The sequence below is a fragment of the Stenella coeruleoalba genome (assembly GCF_951394435.1).
Source record: "Stenella coeruleoalba genome assembly, chromosome: 5".
NCBI classification, from domain to species: domain Eukaryota; kingdom Metazoa; phylum Chordata; class Mammalia; order Artiodactyla; family Delphinidae; genus Stenella; species Stenella coeruleoalba.
Window position 1 is genome coordinate 131343911 of NC_137150.1, and position 17743 is coordinate 131361653.

Sequence of the window (17743 nt, forward strand, 5' to 3'; positions counted from 1 at the left end):
GGCCCCTGGGATCTACGTTCAATGAGGTGTTATTGACCCAACTCAATAATTTGCTCCAACAGGCAAAAGGGTGTTGTAACGAGAAGCATTTTTTTTCAGTACCTTATTCTGTAGCCAAGCCTGAGATGGTCTTTTTCAAACTATTTATTCATCTGATTATAGGTTACGGAGGGGCTTTTCTTGTTTTCGTTTTTTCCTGTCTGAAACTGGCTTCTCTCTTTGCCTGAAGGAAATCAGCAGTGCTGATGGAGCAAAGGAAAAACAAGTCAAAACACATTGACAGCATTTTGAAGATATTCAATGAAATCAATTCTCCTCTTCTACTTTCCCTAGTTAGACAACAGCCTCCTTCTAAGGTATATTTCTCTTCTATTCAAAGATAATTTCCCAGGAACTTCGGTGTTTACCACTCCAAGACAACCTCCCTGGCGGAGTTTTACGGTGGGGTACAAAAGAGCATATTCTAGAAACCAGCGATTTACCAAACTTCTGCTACAAGACACAGCTCAAATTTCACTTCTACCAGGAAGTACTCCCTCCCAGCCTCCAGGTATCTCTTTGTTCAAACCTCCCTCCATCCGGGTATTATTCACTTTGCACAGCGGCCATTGGTTCAGCGGCAACCACTTCCCACCTGGACAAGGTTTCCTCCTCCAAACCCAGGCCTGGGTCTCAGCAGAGCCTTAAGGAAGAAGGAAGGAAGAAGAAACTAAAACCTAATGGAAATTCAAATACAAAAGAAAAGAGCTGTAAGCGATTAGATAAGTAGAGTGAAACCTAAGAGCAAGTAAAACAAGCCCTGTTTGAAGCTGAAAACAGCAATCCCTCATGCTTTTTAAAATAAAATAGGAGTTGGGAAAATGGAAAACTGCAGAAAGGGGAAGAGACAAGGGGCCATCCTCTGCAACAGATTCCCTCTAACAGGGAAACATTGTTCCAGTGTTTCGTACGTAGCAGTCACTGCGCCAGTTGATTTATATTGTCGTTTAACTCCCACTCCCACTCCCACAAATAGGGATACACATTATCCCCACTTTACAGACCCAGAAACTGAGACGCAGGGCGATTAAGTAGCTCGGTCTGGAACAGATCACCCAGCTCGTGAGTGACGCTGAGCAGGCACTGGAAGCAGGGTTTTTGACCTCAGCGCCCAGGCTCTCAACCTCTGTTCCAGCTCAAACAAAGTGGACGCCAAGTCAGCACGCGCGGGTAACCCGATCCGCTCTGAGTGAAGAATGCCCCACAGCTGCTCCGCGGGGCTGCGTGGGTACCACTGAAACGGGCACGGATTGGCCAGCGTCCCCAAGGGCTCGCGCGCGTCCTTCAAGACTTGCTAACACGCAGGAAAAGGCAGACTCGGAATCCACCTGGACCGGCTTGGGAACGAGCCCAGAGGATGCCACTGGAAGGGAGGTGAGCGTGGCTTAGTCAGCGCCCCGACGGCCGCCAATGCGAGAGGGCCTCTGGGTGTAGGGAGCCTGGGAATGCAGTGCGCAGCGGGGACTGGGCACGAAGGCGCCGTCTGGGCGTCTATTCCCCGCAGCATCTCGCCAGGAGGCCCGGGGAGGGGGCGTCACCTGACAGCATGCACCAACTTCTCCCAGCTCGGAGGGGGGCTCGCGGCGGCAGCCGGGGGAGCGCAGCGCGCAGCTCTCGCCCAATGGCGAGGTCTGTAAACAAAAGCGGGCCCCACGCGGGTCCCCAGCTGGGCGATGAGCGGAGCGGCGCAGCGCAGCAGCATCCGAGCGGCCGAGCCTGCAAGAGAGCTAGGCGGGACGGCGATCCGGCGCGGGGACCCGACGCACAGCCCCCAGGATCCCGCGCCCGGACGAGTCATTGTCTGCGCTCGCGCAGGAGGCCGCTTTAAATGTCCCCTCCCAGGTCTGCGGCGGGTCCCCGGCCCTGTGTGCCAATCCCCAGGCTCTCCGCCCCGTGAGTCGGGTCCCGAGCGTGACACGGATAGCCAAGGTGACCGCCCAGTCAGCGTCGCCGAAAACCCAGGCCTGGAGGTGCCCAAGTCAGGGACGGAGACACACACAGAGAGACACACGCAAGCACACGCACGCCCTCCCCGAAGTTGATAAAAATCAGCCGACAAATACAAAGTGCCGCCGCCGCCGCAGGTCAACGCTGACCTCCTGCTGCCGGGAAGACCGAATGCCAACGCCTGGACACTGTCACTTCCATTCGGCGCCAGGCACCTCACCTGGGAGCCACTGGCTCGTCTCCCTCCTGACTGCTCCCTCGAGCGAAGGATGTCTCCCCTTGCCTCCCCTCGCCAGCTCCCCACCTCCCAAGTGTGGGATCGCCAAAACAATACGAGTAAAGCCCAATCGGGGGGAGCTAGGACCCGCCGGGAGCCCCAATGTGCCGGAGACTGGGGTCAGGACGTGCCCGTCACGGGCAGAGAGGCTCCGGGCGTCCTCACTGCCGTCCCTCGGGGCGGCTCCAGCCGGCCGGCCGGCACTCCCCAGGCTCGCGGTACTCACCCGCGACGTTCGTCCCGGATCTCCGCCAGGGGGCCAGGGACAATGCGGGGCCGCGGGGCTCCGGGGGCTGCGGACACAGAGGCGTTCGCGGCGCTGCAGAGCTGCGCGCCCGACGGCGGCGGCGCTGCTCTGCCCGGCCTCGCTTCGGCCCCTTAGCCAGTCTGCCAATGGGAGCTGTCAGGGTGCCTCCGCCAGCCGCCTAGGGGGCGGGTCCGTGGAAGCCCGTGGGAAACCGAGTTCCGATTGGTCCGCCTGACAATCGCTCCGCCTCCGGACAGCCAATCAGAGACGGCGGACACATGAGCGGGGCGTTCGGAGTTGGGCTGGAGAGTGACAACAGGCGCACGCTGGGCACCCGGGCTGCATCCCCGCCCGCGGCACGCGGCCGGAGAGGTTCCCCCGCCACGCACGCCGGGACTGCCTTCCCACTAGGCTCCGGCGGCGCGGCTTGGGTAGAGCAGGGGAAGGCAGCGGAGGCGCGGCGGCTGGGGAACAGCGAGGAAGCCCCTAACAAAGCAGCTCTGGGAGGGCCGAGCGGCCTCCGCCTCCTCCCGCAATAGGTCCGCGAAGCTGCCTGTCACTGTGCATAGGTGGAGGTGGCCAATGACGTAGAGAGATGGAGCTCGAGTTGGCGCGCGCGCGCGCGCGCGGCTCGGTATCAGTGGGATTGGTCCGAGGTAAAGGATTTTCCTGCCACCTAAGGCAGAGAGGAAAGAAGAACGGAACGGGGGGAGGGGAAGAGCCAAAAAACGTTGTACCTGTGACACGTGGTCTGGCTTGGGAGGCGTGTGCCTGACTCTAGGGGGAGACAGGAACTTTTGGACGAGAAGAAAAAACCCTAAGGTTTTCTTCCTGTGGATGCTGGGAGGCGTTAGACGCTAACCAAGCTCCAGGTAGGGCACGGTGGCCTTAACCGAATCCTGGGGAGTCCAGGACTCACCGGGTTGACTCATCTTGCCCAGCAAGTACACTTGAAATCACAGGCTCACATTCACCTACTGAGCAGTATGCGACTCGGGCTAAATTCACACAGACCTGCCTCCTGGTCTCTTCTGTAAAATCTGGAAACGATGTTTGCCATTTACCTTTGGCGAGATTGTAAGGAAGAGGAAACCCGGACTCCGGCAGTAGAGACGCTAACGAAATCTCTTCCCCACACCCGTCAATGCTTCCTCCTCGCCTTAAGAGCTTTGGACACCACCATTAAGAACAAAGGCTGGGGTGAATATTCACTACAACCTGATTCAGTGGACCCAGTCGCCCTGAGGGAGGGGGGAGGCCTGTGCCCCCGGGGTTATCTGGCGGAAAACAAAAAGAATCCGCAAAAAGAAATGCCTGTGTCCTAGAGCATAAAACTCAACTGGAACACTGGAAGTCATCCTTGACTTCTCTTCCGTCCTCCTTCTCCCATCTCTTCTAGCCTCCTCCTAAATCCACGCCGTCTTCCCCAATGCTTTCTCCCCCAACCGCATCAAAGGTCTCCCATCTCTTTCCACCCCGGGCCTTGCCTCCTGAAATCTACTCTCCACACTTTCCACTTTGCAAAATCATCCTTCTAAACAGAAAAATCTCATTGTGCTCTCTCCCTTCTGGGTCTCCTCCTTTTGCGCAGAGCCCGCCCCACTCCCCACCCCACCCTCATACTTTCCCTTCACTTGACTAATTCCCACCCATTCTCCAGATCCTAGCTTAACAGCCAGTGCATCCATGCAGCAGACTTTTGCTGAACTCCAACTGCAGCATACGGTCTTGTAGATACTGGAAACCTGCCGAATCCAGTTAAGGTCAGGCACCCATATCTCCTACCCCCAGTCCTCCCACCAACCCCTGTATTAAAGGAGGCTGAAATTGCCAGTTAATTATGGTCTCCTCCACCAGCACAGCACTTCACTGGATCCAGATTCTCAGCTACCTTGCTCTCTGCTGTATCCCAGTGCCTATCACCGTACCTGGCACATTTGGGGCTCTCAAAAATACTTATCAATGAATTATAGAGGCGCAAAAAAAAGAAGCAAGAGCTTTAAAGATCCGAAATGTTTCTAAAACATCAGTTTGAGAAGAATGGTTAGGATAGTAGATCTCAGAGTGATATGTCCACCAGGTCCCATAATGGGTATTGCAAGAATGTTGAGTGAAGTTTGAGAGATTTTCCAAAAGACACACTTTCAAAGAAAGACCTCATCTCAGCCAAGACCTTGCCCAGACTTCTCAATGGAGAGTCATTCCTTTGTGAAGCTTTTCATCCCAGGAGAAAGAGCAATTTCTTAACCTATTACAAGCCACCATCTTGGAAGGGGAATATATATATGAGAAACACACACACACACGCCAACACCAAGACTATTGCATGTCAGAGAAAGCAATCTTTGTTTTATTATGCCTCTGATACTTGGGTTTCTGGTACAGCAGCTGAAATTATATTTAAATAATATAATGAGTATCTGTCACTTGTAACTCCCCTCCCCCCCAAAATTATTTCTTCTCTGCCTCACTGAGGTCTACTGCCATCATGGCCCTCCTGTTAAGGAGGTAACATGGTTGCAAGACAGCTTCAGATGAGTCCTCAGAGTGGCCATCTGATTGCCTTGGGCATAGCTCTTTCTGCTCCTAAGAAATCGGAAAAGCGGTGGAGAGGAAAAACTCTGGAGTTACACTGGCTGGTTTGAATCCAAGCTCCACCGCTTTCCACCTCCAGAGCCTTGTGCAAGTTATTTAATCTTTTGTAAGCCTCGCTTTTTCATTCTGTAAAACAGGAGTAATACCACCTAATCCACAAGGATGTTGAAGGGATTAAAAAGAAGTCGCACAGCACACAGTATGCACTCATATAAGTTAGCTATTGGGCTTAGCTAAGTGAACTAAACTCTCTGACCCACAGTTTCCTAATTTTTTTAATTGGATAATAACATTTCATTAAGTGGTTGAAAACCATGAAGGAGACAGTAGAAGAGAAATGCTTAGCCCTGCCCATAAAGGGGAGATGGATACATAGGAAACCACCATTTGGGGCTTTTCGTCAATCGTTCTGTCCCTCAGCCCCACCTATATCAACACATTAGGACTTTGCCTCTCGGAATCTGCTCAGGGCTGACTATGGGAGGGTTTGTTCCCACAATAATGGTGTCACCACTGAAGTTAATGAAATTAGGCTGACCTAGCCTTTGGGTACATTTCTTGCCCTTGAAATCAGAAAAGCTATTACAGGTATCTGTACTGTTTCTTGTCTCTCTGCTCAGCACAGAATGCTGCTGCTTCACACCATGTCGAAGAGAATGGGGTGTTTTGATTAAAACACAGACAAATGCCATCTGGCGTCCCATCTCCTGAGGGCACCGTTGACATCTCAAAAGAACACAGCAGTGGCAATAAAAAAATTTTTTAAAAGTGGAGTTTTAAGGGTAGAATTAAGGGTTTAGGATAAAAGAACCCACAGAAGTTATATTTCTAGTTCATGACCCTAATTTCAACTACAAGTCAACATTTTCTTCCCCATCACTTACTGAAAGCCTCACTAAATATGGTCATAGCTAAGTCACAGAAAATGGCCTTTCTCACTATCTCCCCGTATCTAAACCACAAAGATAAGCCCACACCCTCCTCTCTAGGCAGCCCTGCAGCAGCCTCTGTTTCTACCTCCACCTTCCATTCGAACTGATGCTCCCAGAGGGCAGGGCTGTGGTCTCTTTCATTTCAATCCTGCTGTGGTGTCTAGAACTGAGCCTGGCACAAAGTAATTGCTCAGTAAATATTTACAGAATGAATGAATTAGCCTCCTGTGTTTCCTAAAACGAGGACTTTGGCACTTATTTTCTTTTCTGTCATTTATTTGTGGATGACCTCTTTTTAAAAGGACGTGAGGCAGCTTATTAAAAAGACACATATCTCACGACTTCCCTGGCAGTCCTGTGGTTAAGACTCTGTGCTTCCACTGCAGGGGGCACGGGTTTGATCCCTGGTTGGGGAACTAGGATCCTGCATGCTGTGTGGCGTGACAAAAAAAAAAAAAATTAAAAATAAATATATTTGTCACAAAAGCACTTACTGGTTGAGTTATCATTTACTTGGGAACCCACCAAGAGAGAGGTGAGTGGTTTTCCAAAGCAGCTGTTGTGAGTTTGCTCTGACTCATCCTCAATCTCTTGCCAAGAACCCCCTTCACCTGACAGATTGCCTCAAAGATTAGTAGACAGTTTGAGTTAAAATCTAGAACAAGAAAGTTCTAGTTAGTCATATTTTACTGGCAGGGACCTCTGTTTTATATCTTCCTGAGCATTTCTCTAACCAATCAGCCAGGTCACGCATGAATACCAAGACCCTGACAATAGGTTCGGAGAAAGTGGAATGTCTGCCTCCTGGTAAGCCATTCTTGGGATGGTTTCCTTTGAGAATCACTCCTCTAGACCTATGAGAAACAGCTGGACGATGACTTTAAAACCTAACCTAGGGACTTCCCTGATAGCGTAGTGGTTAAGAATCTACCTGCCAATGCAGGGGACATGGGTTCAAGCCCTGGTCCGGGAAGATCCCACATGCCACGGAGCAACTAAGCCTGTGTGCCACAACTACTGAAGCCCGAGTGCCTAGAGCCTGTGCTCTGCAACAAGAGAAGCCCGTGCACTGCAATGAAGAGTAGCGCCCTCTCGCCACAACTAAAGAAAGCCCACACGCAGCAACAAAGACCCAACACAGCCAAAAATAAATAAATTAAATAAATTTATTGAGAAAAAAAGGGAAGGGGAGGAAAGAAGGAAGGGAGGGAGGGAAGGAAGAAAACTTAAAGGGGCACAAATTGGGACTTCCCTGGCAGTCCAGTGGTTAAGACTCCACGCTTCCAGTGCAGGGGGCATGTGTTCGATCCCTGATCAGGGAATTAAGATCCCACATGCCAGACAGAGTGGCCAAAAAATATAAATAAATAAATAAATAAATAATTTAAAATACACATTGACTACAAAAAACAATAACACACACACACAGAAAAAGAGGCACAAATCAATAGGCCAGCGTTTCCATCTGGCCCCTAAGCTGACTCTCCCTCCGCTCCTTCCACCATATTGTTTCCTCCCTCCTTCCCCAATACCCAGGACCAGCTTCACAGGCATATGACCCGTGCACTCGCACAGGGTCCTGCACTCAGAAGGGCCCCATACTTGGTTTATTGCTCTGCCAATGCTGCCTTTAAAAATCCTAATTTTTTTTTTTTTTTTGGCTGCGTTGCGTCTTCGTTGCTGCACACAGGCTTTCTCTAGTTACGGCGAGCACGGGCTACTCTTCATTGCGGTGCACAGGCTTCTCATTGCCGTGGCTTCTCTTGTTGCAGAGCACGGGCTCTAGGCCCTCGGGCTTCAGTAGTTGCGGCACGTGGGCTTCAGTAGTTGTGGTTCGCGGGCTCCAGAGCGCAGTCTCAGTAGTTGTGGCGCACGGGTCTAGTTGCTCTGCGGCATGTGGGATCTTCCCGGACCAGGGCTCGAACCCGTGTCCCCTGAATTGGCAAGCAAAAAATCCTAATTTTTGAACCACAAGCCTGCAATTTCCCTTTTGCTCTGGGCCCTACAAATTAAGTAGCCTGTCCCTTCTACACCCCTGCCACTCTGGGGTGTCTCACCCTTGGTCCTCCCTGACCCCCAGTTTGTACCTTTCCCAGAGCAGGCACTCAGTATAACTAAATTAAGGGGTTGAACATAAATGTAAAGTAGCATTTGTCCTTTATATGCCAGAATGGATGGAGCATAGCCAGGTGTCATGTAGAGAGATGCCCTTGAGAGCTTTTAGATGAGGTGCAGCAATGAACACTCAGCTTACAAGGGGACACACTTGGATCTTCTCGCTAGAGAATTCCAAGAAGACTAGCCAGGACAGCCCAGGGGCCATGAAAACCCCAGAGGAGGATACACACTCCCGTCCTGTGAGGGTTCATTTTATGTGTCAACTTGACGAGGGCATGAGGGCGGGGGGGGGGGGGGGGATGTCCAAACATTTGGTCTAGGTATGTCTGTGAAAGTGTTTCTGGAGGAGGTTAACGTTTCAATCAGTAGACTGAGTAAAGCAGATTGCCCTTGCTAATGTGAGGTGGCCTCACTCAGTCAGTTGAAGGCCTGAATAGAACCAGAAGGCTGACCCTCCTGGGAGTAAGACAGAATTCCTCCTGCCTGATGATGTGAACTGAGACATGAGTCTTTTTTTTTTCCTCTGGCCCCACCACACAGCTTGCGGGATCTTAGTTCCCCAACCAGGGATCGAACCTATACCCTCCACAGTGAAAGCACAGAGTCCTAACCACTGGACCACCAGGAAATTCCCTGAGACATGGGTCCTTTCCTGCTTTCAGACTCAAACTGAAACACCAGTTCTTCTTGGGTCCCAGCCTGCAGGCCTTCAGACTGAAACTGACACCACCAGCTCTCCTGGGTCTCCAGCCTGCCAATTACAGATCTTGGGACTTCTCAGCTTCCATAATCACATGAGTCGGTTTCTTATAATAAATCTCTTCATATATCTATATCGATCTGTCTAAATATAGATACCTCCTACTGGTTTGTTTCTTTGGAGAGCCCTGACTAATACCCATTCCAGTAGCGTTCCTCACAACCATTCGCCCATTCAGTGTTCGTCTATAGCCTGGCTACTCAGAGTGAGGTCCACGGGCCAGCAGCAACGTCACCGCCCAGTGTCAGAAATGCAGGGTCTCGGGGAGGCCTCATCCCAGACACACTGAATCTGAATCTACAGCACAATAAATGCTTCAGGTGATTCATCCGCACGTAGTGTTGGGAAACACATCAGCCCTCTCGGAACACGCAAAGTCACCTGGGAGGAGTGACAATATTAAAAACAACTTCTTAGTAAAGAATTTGTTTAACCAAGGCTCTCTTCCCTAAGGACAGATGTTAGGAGTGGGGTGAAAGAGCGTTCAGAAGAGGACTTGGGAAGGCGGGACACTTTCCCAGTCGTGACAAACCTTCAGTTACAGAGAAAAGACCAAGGAAGCCTCAGTATGCAAACTAGCAGGCCAGACCAATACAAAGAAAGTCAAGGTCAGAGAGGACGGGCCAGGCAAATCAGGCCGCCTCACAGCCAAGGAACCTAGCACTGCCTCCCCCTTGTAACGTGCTTGGTTGCATTTTATTTTCTGTTTTCACCGAAATGGAAGTTTGTGGAGAAACTCTCCCACTTGGCTGTGAACAGGCTCTGAGCAATGGCAGCGCTGCTGCAGAGCTGGCAGGGACAGAGCTGTGGAATATTTCAGGGACTCCAAGGCAAGGGGACAGACAAACAACCGGGGTGGGGGGGCGGAACCCTCCTCAAAATGAGGAGAAAGAGTTGAGAATCAAAAACAATTACCAGAAAAACAAAACAACAACAAAAAAACAATTACCAGGACAGAAAGAGAATCACGGACATAGAGAACAGACTGGCGGTTGCCAAGAGGGAGGGGGGTGGGGGAGGGATGGAGTGGAAGTTTGCGGTCAGCAGATGTAAGCTTTTATATAGAGGATGGATAAACAGCAAGGTTCTACTGTGCGGCACAGAGAACTATATTCCATATCCTATGATAAACCATAATGGAAAAGAATATTTTAAAAAATGTATATATATGGATAACTGCATCACTTTGCTGTACAGCAGAAATTAACACAGCATTGTAAATCAACTATACGCCAATTAAATAAATAAAAATAAATAAATGAAACAATTACCAGGAATGCATCCACGGGTCTCCAAGTGAAAACCAATCTGATTTTATTTTTTCCACCTCCACCTGCCCCAGCCCGATCTTTAACTCATCTACATGGGAAAGAACGAAAGCTCATCTTAAAACAAACTGTAACTACCGTATGGTGGTGGGTCTCTGGATGATTCGCCAGATTGTAGCCTATTGGATTCTCTCTTCACTTAGTTCACAGGTGCTGCTGGCCCGGTGAGCGTGAGGGTGAGGGTGAGGGCCGGGCAGAGCCTTTCCCACCCTTTCCCACGCCTCCAGCACCTGGGCAACATGCAAGAAACAGAACATGCCAGAGCACATGTCTGCAGCTCCGCCTGCCTCAGACCACACATTTATTCTCCATTCTACAGAAGCGTCCTCCTCCCTAGTCTCACAGAAGTGTATGGAGAAGCTTGGAACGTGGCCATGCAGCCTCAGCACAACAGTCACAAGGCTTCAAGGGTAGGCACACCGGTGCAGTGGGGCCCCAGAAATCAACCTCTCCTCTCGAAATAAAGTGACAGCCCCATTTTTTCTCCATTCACGTGGAGATGTTGCCCCTACACACACACACACACACACACACACACACACACACACACACTGCCTAGAGAGGCAGTAGTTAAAAGCAAAGAGGCTAGTGGTTAAAAGCAAAGATTCTGCCCTAAGCCAAATCTTGCCTCTGTTCCTTCCCAGCTGTGTGACCTTGGACAAGTTACTTAGTGTCTCTGTGCTTAATTGCCCTTGTATTAGTCATCTTGGGCTGCCATAACAGAATGCTGTAGACTGGGTAACTTAACCATTTACTTTAATTTAAAATAAATTAAAAAGGGACTTCCCTGGTGGTCCAGTGGTTGAGACTTCACCTTCCAGCACAGGGGGTGTGGGTTCGATCCCTGGTCAGCGAGCTAAGGTCCCACATGCCTTGTGGTCAGAAAAAGAGAACACAAAATAGAAGCAATATTGTAACAAATTCAATAAAGACTTTAAAAATGGTACACATCAAAAAAATCTTTAAAAAAATTAAAGAAATTCATTTTCCTTACAGTTCTGGAGCCTAGAAGTTCAAGATCAAGGTGCCGTCAGGGTTGGTTTCTGGTGAGACCTCTCCTGCTGGCTTGCAGACAGCTGCCTTCTCACTATGACCTCACGTGGCCATTCCTCTGTGCACACACTGAGAGAGAGCTCTGATGTCTCTTCCTCTTCTTATGAGGACACCAGCCCTATTGCACCAGGCCCCCACCCTTATGACCTCATTTAACCTAAATTATCAGGACTTCCCTGGCAGTCCAGTGGTTAAGACTCCATGCTTGCAATGCAGAGGGCCCGGGTTTGATCCCTGGTCAGGAACTAAGATCCCACATGCTGCAACTAAGCACGCGTGCAGCAACTACTGAGCCCGCGTGCCGTAACTAGAGAAGCCCGTGTGCGGCAACGAAGACCCAGCGCAGCCAAAATAAATAATTAATTAATTTTTAAAATAACCTTAATTATCTCCCATAAGGCCTTATCTCCAAATAGTCACATTGGGGGTTAGGGCTTCAACATATGAATTGGGGCAGGGGCGCTGTGGACAGACACAATTCAGTCCATCACAGCCCTCGTCTTTAAAATGAGGCTCATGACATTGTCACTCTCACAGGGATGTTATGAGATGTGGTGATACAGGAAAAACTTAGAACAGTACTCAGCCCATGTTGGGGACACAATGGATCCCTGACCGATTGACAAAAGGCTAGACTCTTTTTCGACAAGCTCACTAGGCATCTCTCCCTGGATACTCCAAAAGCCTCATGAACTTAACATGAGCATAATCTCATCGTGTCTACTTCACACCTTCCCCAAACAACAACAAACAAGTCCCACTAGCCTCTTCTGTTTCCCAGGTCAGTTTCTGGCCTTACCATCTAAGGAAGCAGAGCCCAGGCTGGAAAAATGGGAAGCAGCTTGGACTGACCCTACCCCTTCCTCCTCTACTTCCACCTTCTACCCCTCTGTCACACACTCTCTGGAAAAGTCTCTCTGCTAAATATAGAACAAAGGCCTGGCACTTTTTCACCTGGCGCTGAAGTCCCTTTCTGCCTTCCTGATTTCCCACAACATTCCTAACATTGACATGGGGTGACTCAAGGCTCCCCGAACAGCACCTTTTTTCTCCTTGGTCCTCTGCCTGGTCTACCGCTTTCCATCCAAGTTCTCCTCTGTCCGGCGTGCTCCTGTTCTCTGTTCGAGGTCAGGCTGGCCCATCATCTCCTGTTTTTTTTTTTTTTTTTTTTTTTTTTTTTTGGTGGTACGCAGGCCTCTCACTGTTGTGGCCTCTCCCGTTGCAGAGCACAGGCTCCGGACGCGCAGGCTCAGCGGCCATGGCTCACAGGCCCAGCCGCTCCGCGGCATGTGGGATCTTCCCAGACCAGGGCACGAACCCGTGTCCCCTGCATCGGCAGGCGGACTCTCAACCACTGCGCCACCAGGGAAGCCCCCATCATCTCCTTTGAGGGGCTCTCTTCTTCCTCATGGTTACTAATCACCTACGATGTGTGAGGCATTACATTATGCAGTTTCTTTTTTAAAATATTTATTTATTTATTTATTTATTTTTGGCTGTGTTGGGTCTTTGTTGCTGCACGCGGACTTTCTCTAGTTGCGGCGAGAGGGGGCTACTCTTCGTTGCAGTGCGCGGGCTTCTCATGGCAGTGGCTTCTCTTGTTGCAGAGCATGGGCTCTAGGCACGCGGGCTTCAGTAGTTGTGGCACGTGGGCTCAGTAGTTGTGGCTCACGGGCTCTAGGGCACAGGCTTCAGTAGTTGTGGCTCACAGGCTCTAGAGCACAGGCTCAGTAGTTGTGGCGCACGGGCTTAGTTGCTCCGCAGCATGTGGGATCTTCCCGGACCAGGGCTCAAACCCAGGTCCCCTGCATTGGCAGGTGGATTCTTAACCTCTGTGCCACCAGGGAAGTCCCATTATGCAGTTTCTAATTCAATTTTTCATTTTATATTTACACCAACTTTCCAAAATATGTTCTATAGCTTCCACTTAAACCATAAAGAGACTGAGTAATTTGCCAAGGTCAGCGGGCCACTGCCTCATCCCCCCAGGCTGGATCTCCAGTTGCTTTCCTAGCCCTGGATTGCCTGGCCTCCCAAACAGAACCTGTCACTCCATCTTCAGAGCTGGTGCAGGCAGCCCACGGGTATGACGCTTATCACATTGTATTCTAGGGAAGAGAGGACAGCTCTACCTGCTCCTACAGGGGACGGCTCCTTCATCCTCACGTTCCCATGGCCCAGTCCGGTGTCTGCCCAGAGGCAGAAGACTAGTCAATTTTGGAGGAATCCAACGTGGGACAGAGTGTCTGCAGGAATCCCGACTGGAAGACCTCATGTCCCATCCTGACCCACTGTCCCATCTTCTCAGAGAGTCTGTTGGTCCATTTAGTGTAGACATGGATGGTCATCATTACCATACTTTTGGGGGGAGGTAAGGAATGCACACTGACTAGAGACAAGCCCTGATTTAACCAGCATTTAAAACTGCCTGCTCTGTGCTGTGTAACATCCGGGGCTGAAGACAGGGAGAGATGCAAAGGCGGAGAAGCCACGGCTTCCCCAGGCTTCCGAGGTGCACAGGGAAAGAGGCAAAGGGGTCAAGCAAGAATTGAATACTGCTGGCCAGGGCGGAAGGGCAGTGCTGAGCCTCTGGCAGGAGCCAGCATCGGGCTTCCACGCTGGCACCCGAGAGTTTCTGTCTGGGCTGCTGCTAAGTCACAACTGTGATGTCTCCAATGGGGTCCGAGAGTCTCGCTTTAGTACGTACTGTATTCATTTGCTCAGGCTGCCCTGACAAGGCACTGCAGACTGGCTGGCTTACACAACAGAAGTGGATTCTCTTGCTGTTCAGAAGGCTGGAACTCTGAGATCAAGGTGTGGGCAGGGCTGAGACCACTCTTTTTGGCTTGCAAGTGGCTGCCTTCTCACTGTGTCCGCACATGGTCTTTCCTCCACGTGTAAGCATCCCTGGTGTTCCCCGCTGTCCTAATCCCCTCTTCTTATAAGGACACCAGTCATATGGGATTAGGCCCCAGGCTAAGGACCCCCTTTTAGGGTAATCACCTCTTTAAAGGCCCTGTCTCCAAATACAGTCCCATTCTGAGGTACTAAGGGTTAGGACTTCAACACAGGAAGTTGGCGGGGGCGGGGGGGGGCACAATTCAGTCCATAGCAAGTATCAGCTCTCTACTTCTTTTTTTGGCCGCACCTCGCGACATATAAGATCTTAGTTCCCTGACCAGGGATCAAACCCGTGCCCCCTGCACTAGAAGCACGAAGTCTTAACCACTGGACCGCCAGGGAAGTCCCGCCACCACCTCTTCTAACTGTGAAGAATAAATGCACAACAGCTGAGGATTTGTAATCAGCATCAAACCCTTTCCCCATCGTGTTTGGGTCAGTTCTCTTATCTGAGTAACTCTTTGTTGGATTGAATTGAATTCTTTGGTTGGTTACAAGGGTCACTGAAAAGGTATCTTCTCTCCTCAGAAGGCTTTCTTCTCTTCCTTTTGAAAAGGAGAGGGAAAATGTGTTATGGAGACGTCTAAGGGTTTTCTTTTAAAAAGCCTGAGAGTGAAGGACAATAATGATTGTGGAGCTTTAGAATCAAACATGTGTAGGAGCCCCAGGGAGGGTGGGGGGAGTACCACGTCCAGGGCAGGAGGCAGAGACACTCCAGCTTGGGAAAAGCACCCTTTTCTCACAGCGTTCCGAATAGTCTGAATTATTGCATGTCTGTGACTCAGCTCTGTCTATAGGTGCCTTTCAATAGCTGCATTATTCATTCCTCTCAGCATTTACAATTTTTTTTCTTTTTTTCCTTCTAAAACAAGTGTTGCTTTTATCATCTCAAAACTTGCGGTATGTAGGAAGCAACATCCCAGGCTCTTAGAATCCCTGTTATTGCAAATGATTCTCTTTGATTGATCAAACCCGTGTTCTAACATATAAATTAGTAACTGAAAAACATTATAAATTGCAGCTACCCAGGCATTTTTCCCCATGAATTCATTTATCACACCTATATTATCTGGGGACAGCTGATGGAAATATAAAAGGCTCACAACCATTTTTCCACTATTCGCTACTCCAAGATAATTCCTTATTGGAAATAAAAAGCTTGGACTTTGTTGTAAATCATTTCTAAAAGCCAGCTAATAAAGGACAAAATAATCCCTCCTGGTCAAAAAAAAGTGTTTCATGTAATAAACACTAGTTTTTATCCCAAAGACAAAATATGTACAAAACAGGACTAACTGGTATTTTGTAGAAGTGGGTCATGTGGAACAAAATATCTGAGCATAAAACAGCTGTGTACCTTGATGGTATCAATATTATTTTAAAAACTAAATAAGAAGTTTCATAAGTGAATTTTGTTTCTACTTGACTGACCTTCTACATTACTTTCCTACTGCTGCCGTAACAAATTACTACAAACTTAGTGAAACAACACAAATGTACTATCTGGAGGTCAGAAGTCTGAAATGGGACTCACGGGGCTAAAATCAGGGTGTGGGCAGGGCTGCATTCCTTTCTCGAGACTCTCGGGGAGAATCTGTTTTCTTCCCTTTTCCAGTTTGTTGAGGCTGCCCATATTCCTTGGTGCATGGGTCCCTTCCACCTTCAAGGCCAGCTCTGGCCAATGGCATCTTTCTCATGCTGCATCACTCTGACACTGCGTCTATGCTGCCTCCTGCACAGGCTTTTAAGGACCCTCGTGATTATATTGCGCCCACCTGGATAATCCAGGCTAATCTCCCCATTCCAAAGTCGGCTGATCAGCAGCCTAATTCCATGTGCTTAGCTCCTCGTTGCCACATAACATAACATAGTCACAAATTCTAGGGATTAGATAATGGACATCCTTGGAGGCCTTTATTCTTCCTACTACACCCACTTCATGGGAAATAATGAAAATAAGGTGCATTTCAGGAGCCGTGCTCAGTTTGTTTGTTTGTTTTTTAAACAAGAAGTGTATTTAAACAACAAGATGCTTGACTTGAAGGGAAAACTATCTAGGATTCATTTCTTTTAGAGTAATTTATCCCTACTTAAAGACAGATTGCCCTACATGTGACAGCTACGTTCAAAAAAATTATAAAATTGTCCTTGGTTTTACAATGATAAATGAAAAACATTAAAATTCTCCAGTCGAACAAGGTTTGCAAGAATTTTTATGTTGTTCTTTTTTTTAAAACAGTGAGAGCGAAATAACTTACTGGAATATAAAGATAAGAGCTGATGAGCATACCACTAATGGAGAAAGGGGTTATCTTCACAGAACCAGTATTTTTCCCCATTCCATCTCCATTTGATGTCGATCAAAACATACCGTTGGCCATTTAGTTAAAAAAAAAGTGCAATATGCTTGTGCACATACACCAGTTACTTTAGGTACAATAAAGGAACGGGGAAGGGGAAAATGAAAGAATAGAGGAACTATACTGTAGTAGTCAGGATGTGGTGGAACCAAATTGCGGTTTTCTAATTGAGAATGTCTTCTTGGTCCGGAGGAACAGAATTCTGGCGTAAAGTAGCAGGTTCCCTTTTTAGTAGACACCTTCTGTCTGCTGCTGAAACGCATCAATTGTATCTTCATCCTCCATTTCCAACGGTGCAGGTGTGTCTGTTTCATTGATTGGCTGCCCATCAAATCGGAATCTGATCTGCCTGATTGGCAAACCCTGTCGTTCACAATAGGCTTTCATTCGTTTACTCAGTGGTGTATATGCCTCTTAATCTTCAACTGCACCACCATCCTGCCCCGCCACCTTCAAATTAATACGATCGTTGTTCTCAGTCTTGACTCCTTCCTTGGGCTTTTCCTCGGCCACGGCCATGGCAAGCGCAGCAGTCTCCCCTGCGGCCAGTTCCCAAAAGAGGGACCAGGTCCGCACCGAACAGAGCACACAAGCAGTACCGAGAGCCGCAGAAGAGGGAGGCGGCAGCGGTGGAGGAGGGAGAGCGCGTTTATTTTTATTTATTATTTATTTTAAAACAATTGTTAGATTTTATTTTCCCTATTACTCTTTTTTTTAACTTTTTAAATTGCCTATTTTTATTTTGAATATTTTGACATTTTCTTACTGGTTTATAAGGGTATTTTTCCCTATTACTCTTAAAACTCAGCTTTATCAAGTAACAGGCCAAACTTCTAGAATAACAGCTCTTTCCCAGGCTGTAACCCTTTCAGAAAGGAGGCCAAATTTATCATATACCATGGTTTCAGGATGTTTCCACCCCAGAATGCTAAACCAGTTACACAATCATATCTTCCTAGGCCTCAAAATCAAAATAGTATGTACCATTTCTTTCCTTCCCTTGCTAAATGCATTCCCTTTTTCCTAAAGGGTTTGTTACTAAGAGAAGTTTGAGTATCATCCTTTCCAAGAAACCCGTCTACCAGTTCGAATTCTTCGCTCAGAATAAGGACCCCCTTATTCAAGAAAAAAATTTAGAAATATTTGGAACTAATTGTTCTCAGCTTTGGACAGATTAAATTTGTTT

At 48.7% G+C, this 17743-nt stretch overlaps 2 protein-coding genes across 8 annotated transcripts in view; both read right to left on the bottom strand.

The window, feature by feature from the left end:
- Positions 1-2962, bottom strand: part of TIAM1 (TIAM Rac1 associated GEF 1) — a 400681-nt gene extending 397719 nt beyond the window's left edge. For 3 of the 7 annotated variants that reach the window (XM_079923442.1, XM_079923436.1, XM_079923437.1), the window contains exon 1: positions 2490-2962. The gene's annotated coding sequence lies outside the window, so the exon portion shown is untranslated. Of the gene's footprint in view, positions 1-102; positions 2464-2489 lie in introns of those variants that run through there. The other 4 variants (XM_079923440.1, XM_079923438.1, XM_079923443.1 and 1 more) reach the window with 4 other exon arrangements.
- A 13616-nt stretch (positions 2963-16578) lies between these two features.
- On the bottom strand, positions 16579-17076 carry LOC307186415 (small ubiquitin-related modifier 2-like; the record flags this gene model as incomplete). The annotated part of the gene is given in 3 exon segments (XM_079921460.1): positions 16579-16962; positions 16965-16989; positions 16991-17076. Coding segments are annotated over 3 exon segments (288 nt in total). The 3' UTR covers positions 16579-16785.
- Between the last annotated feature and the right edge of the window lie 667 nt (positions 17077-17743).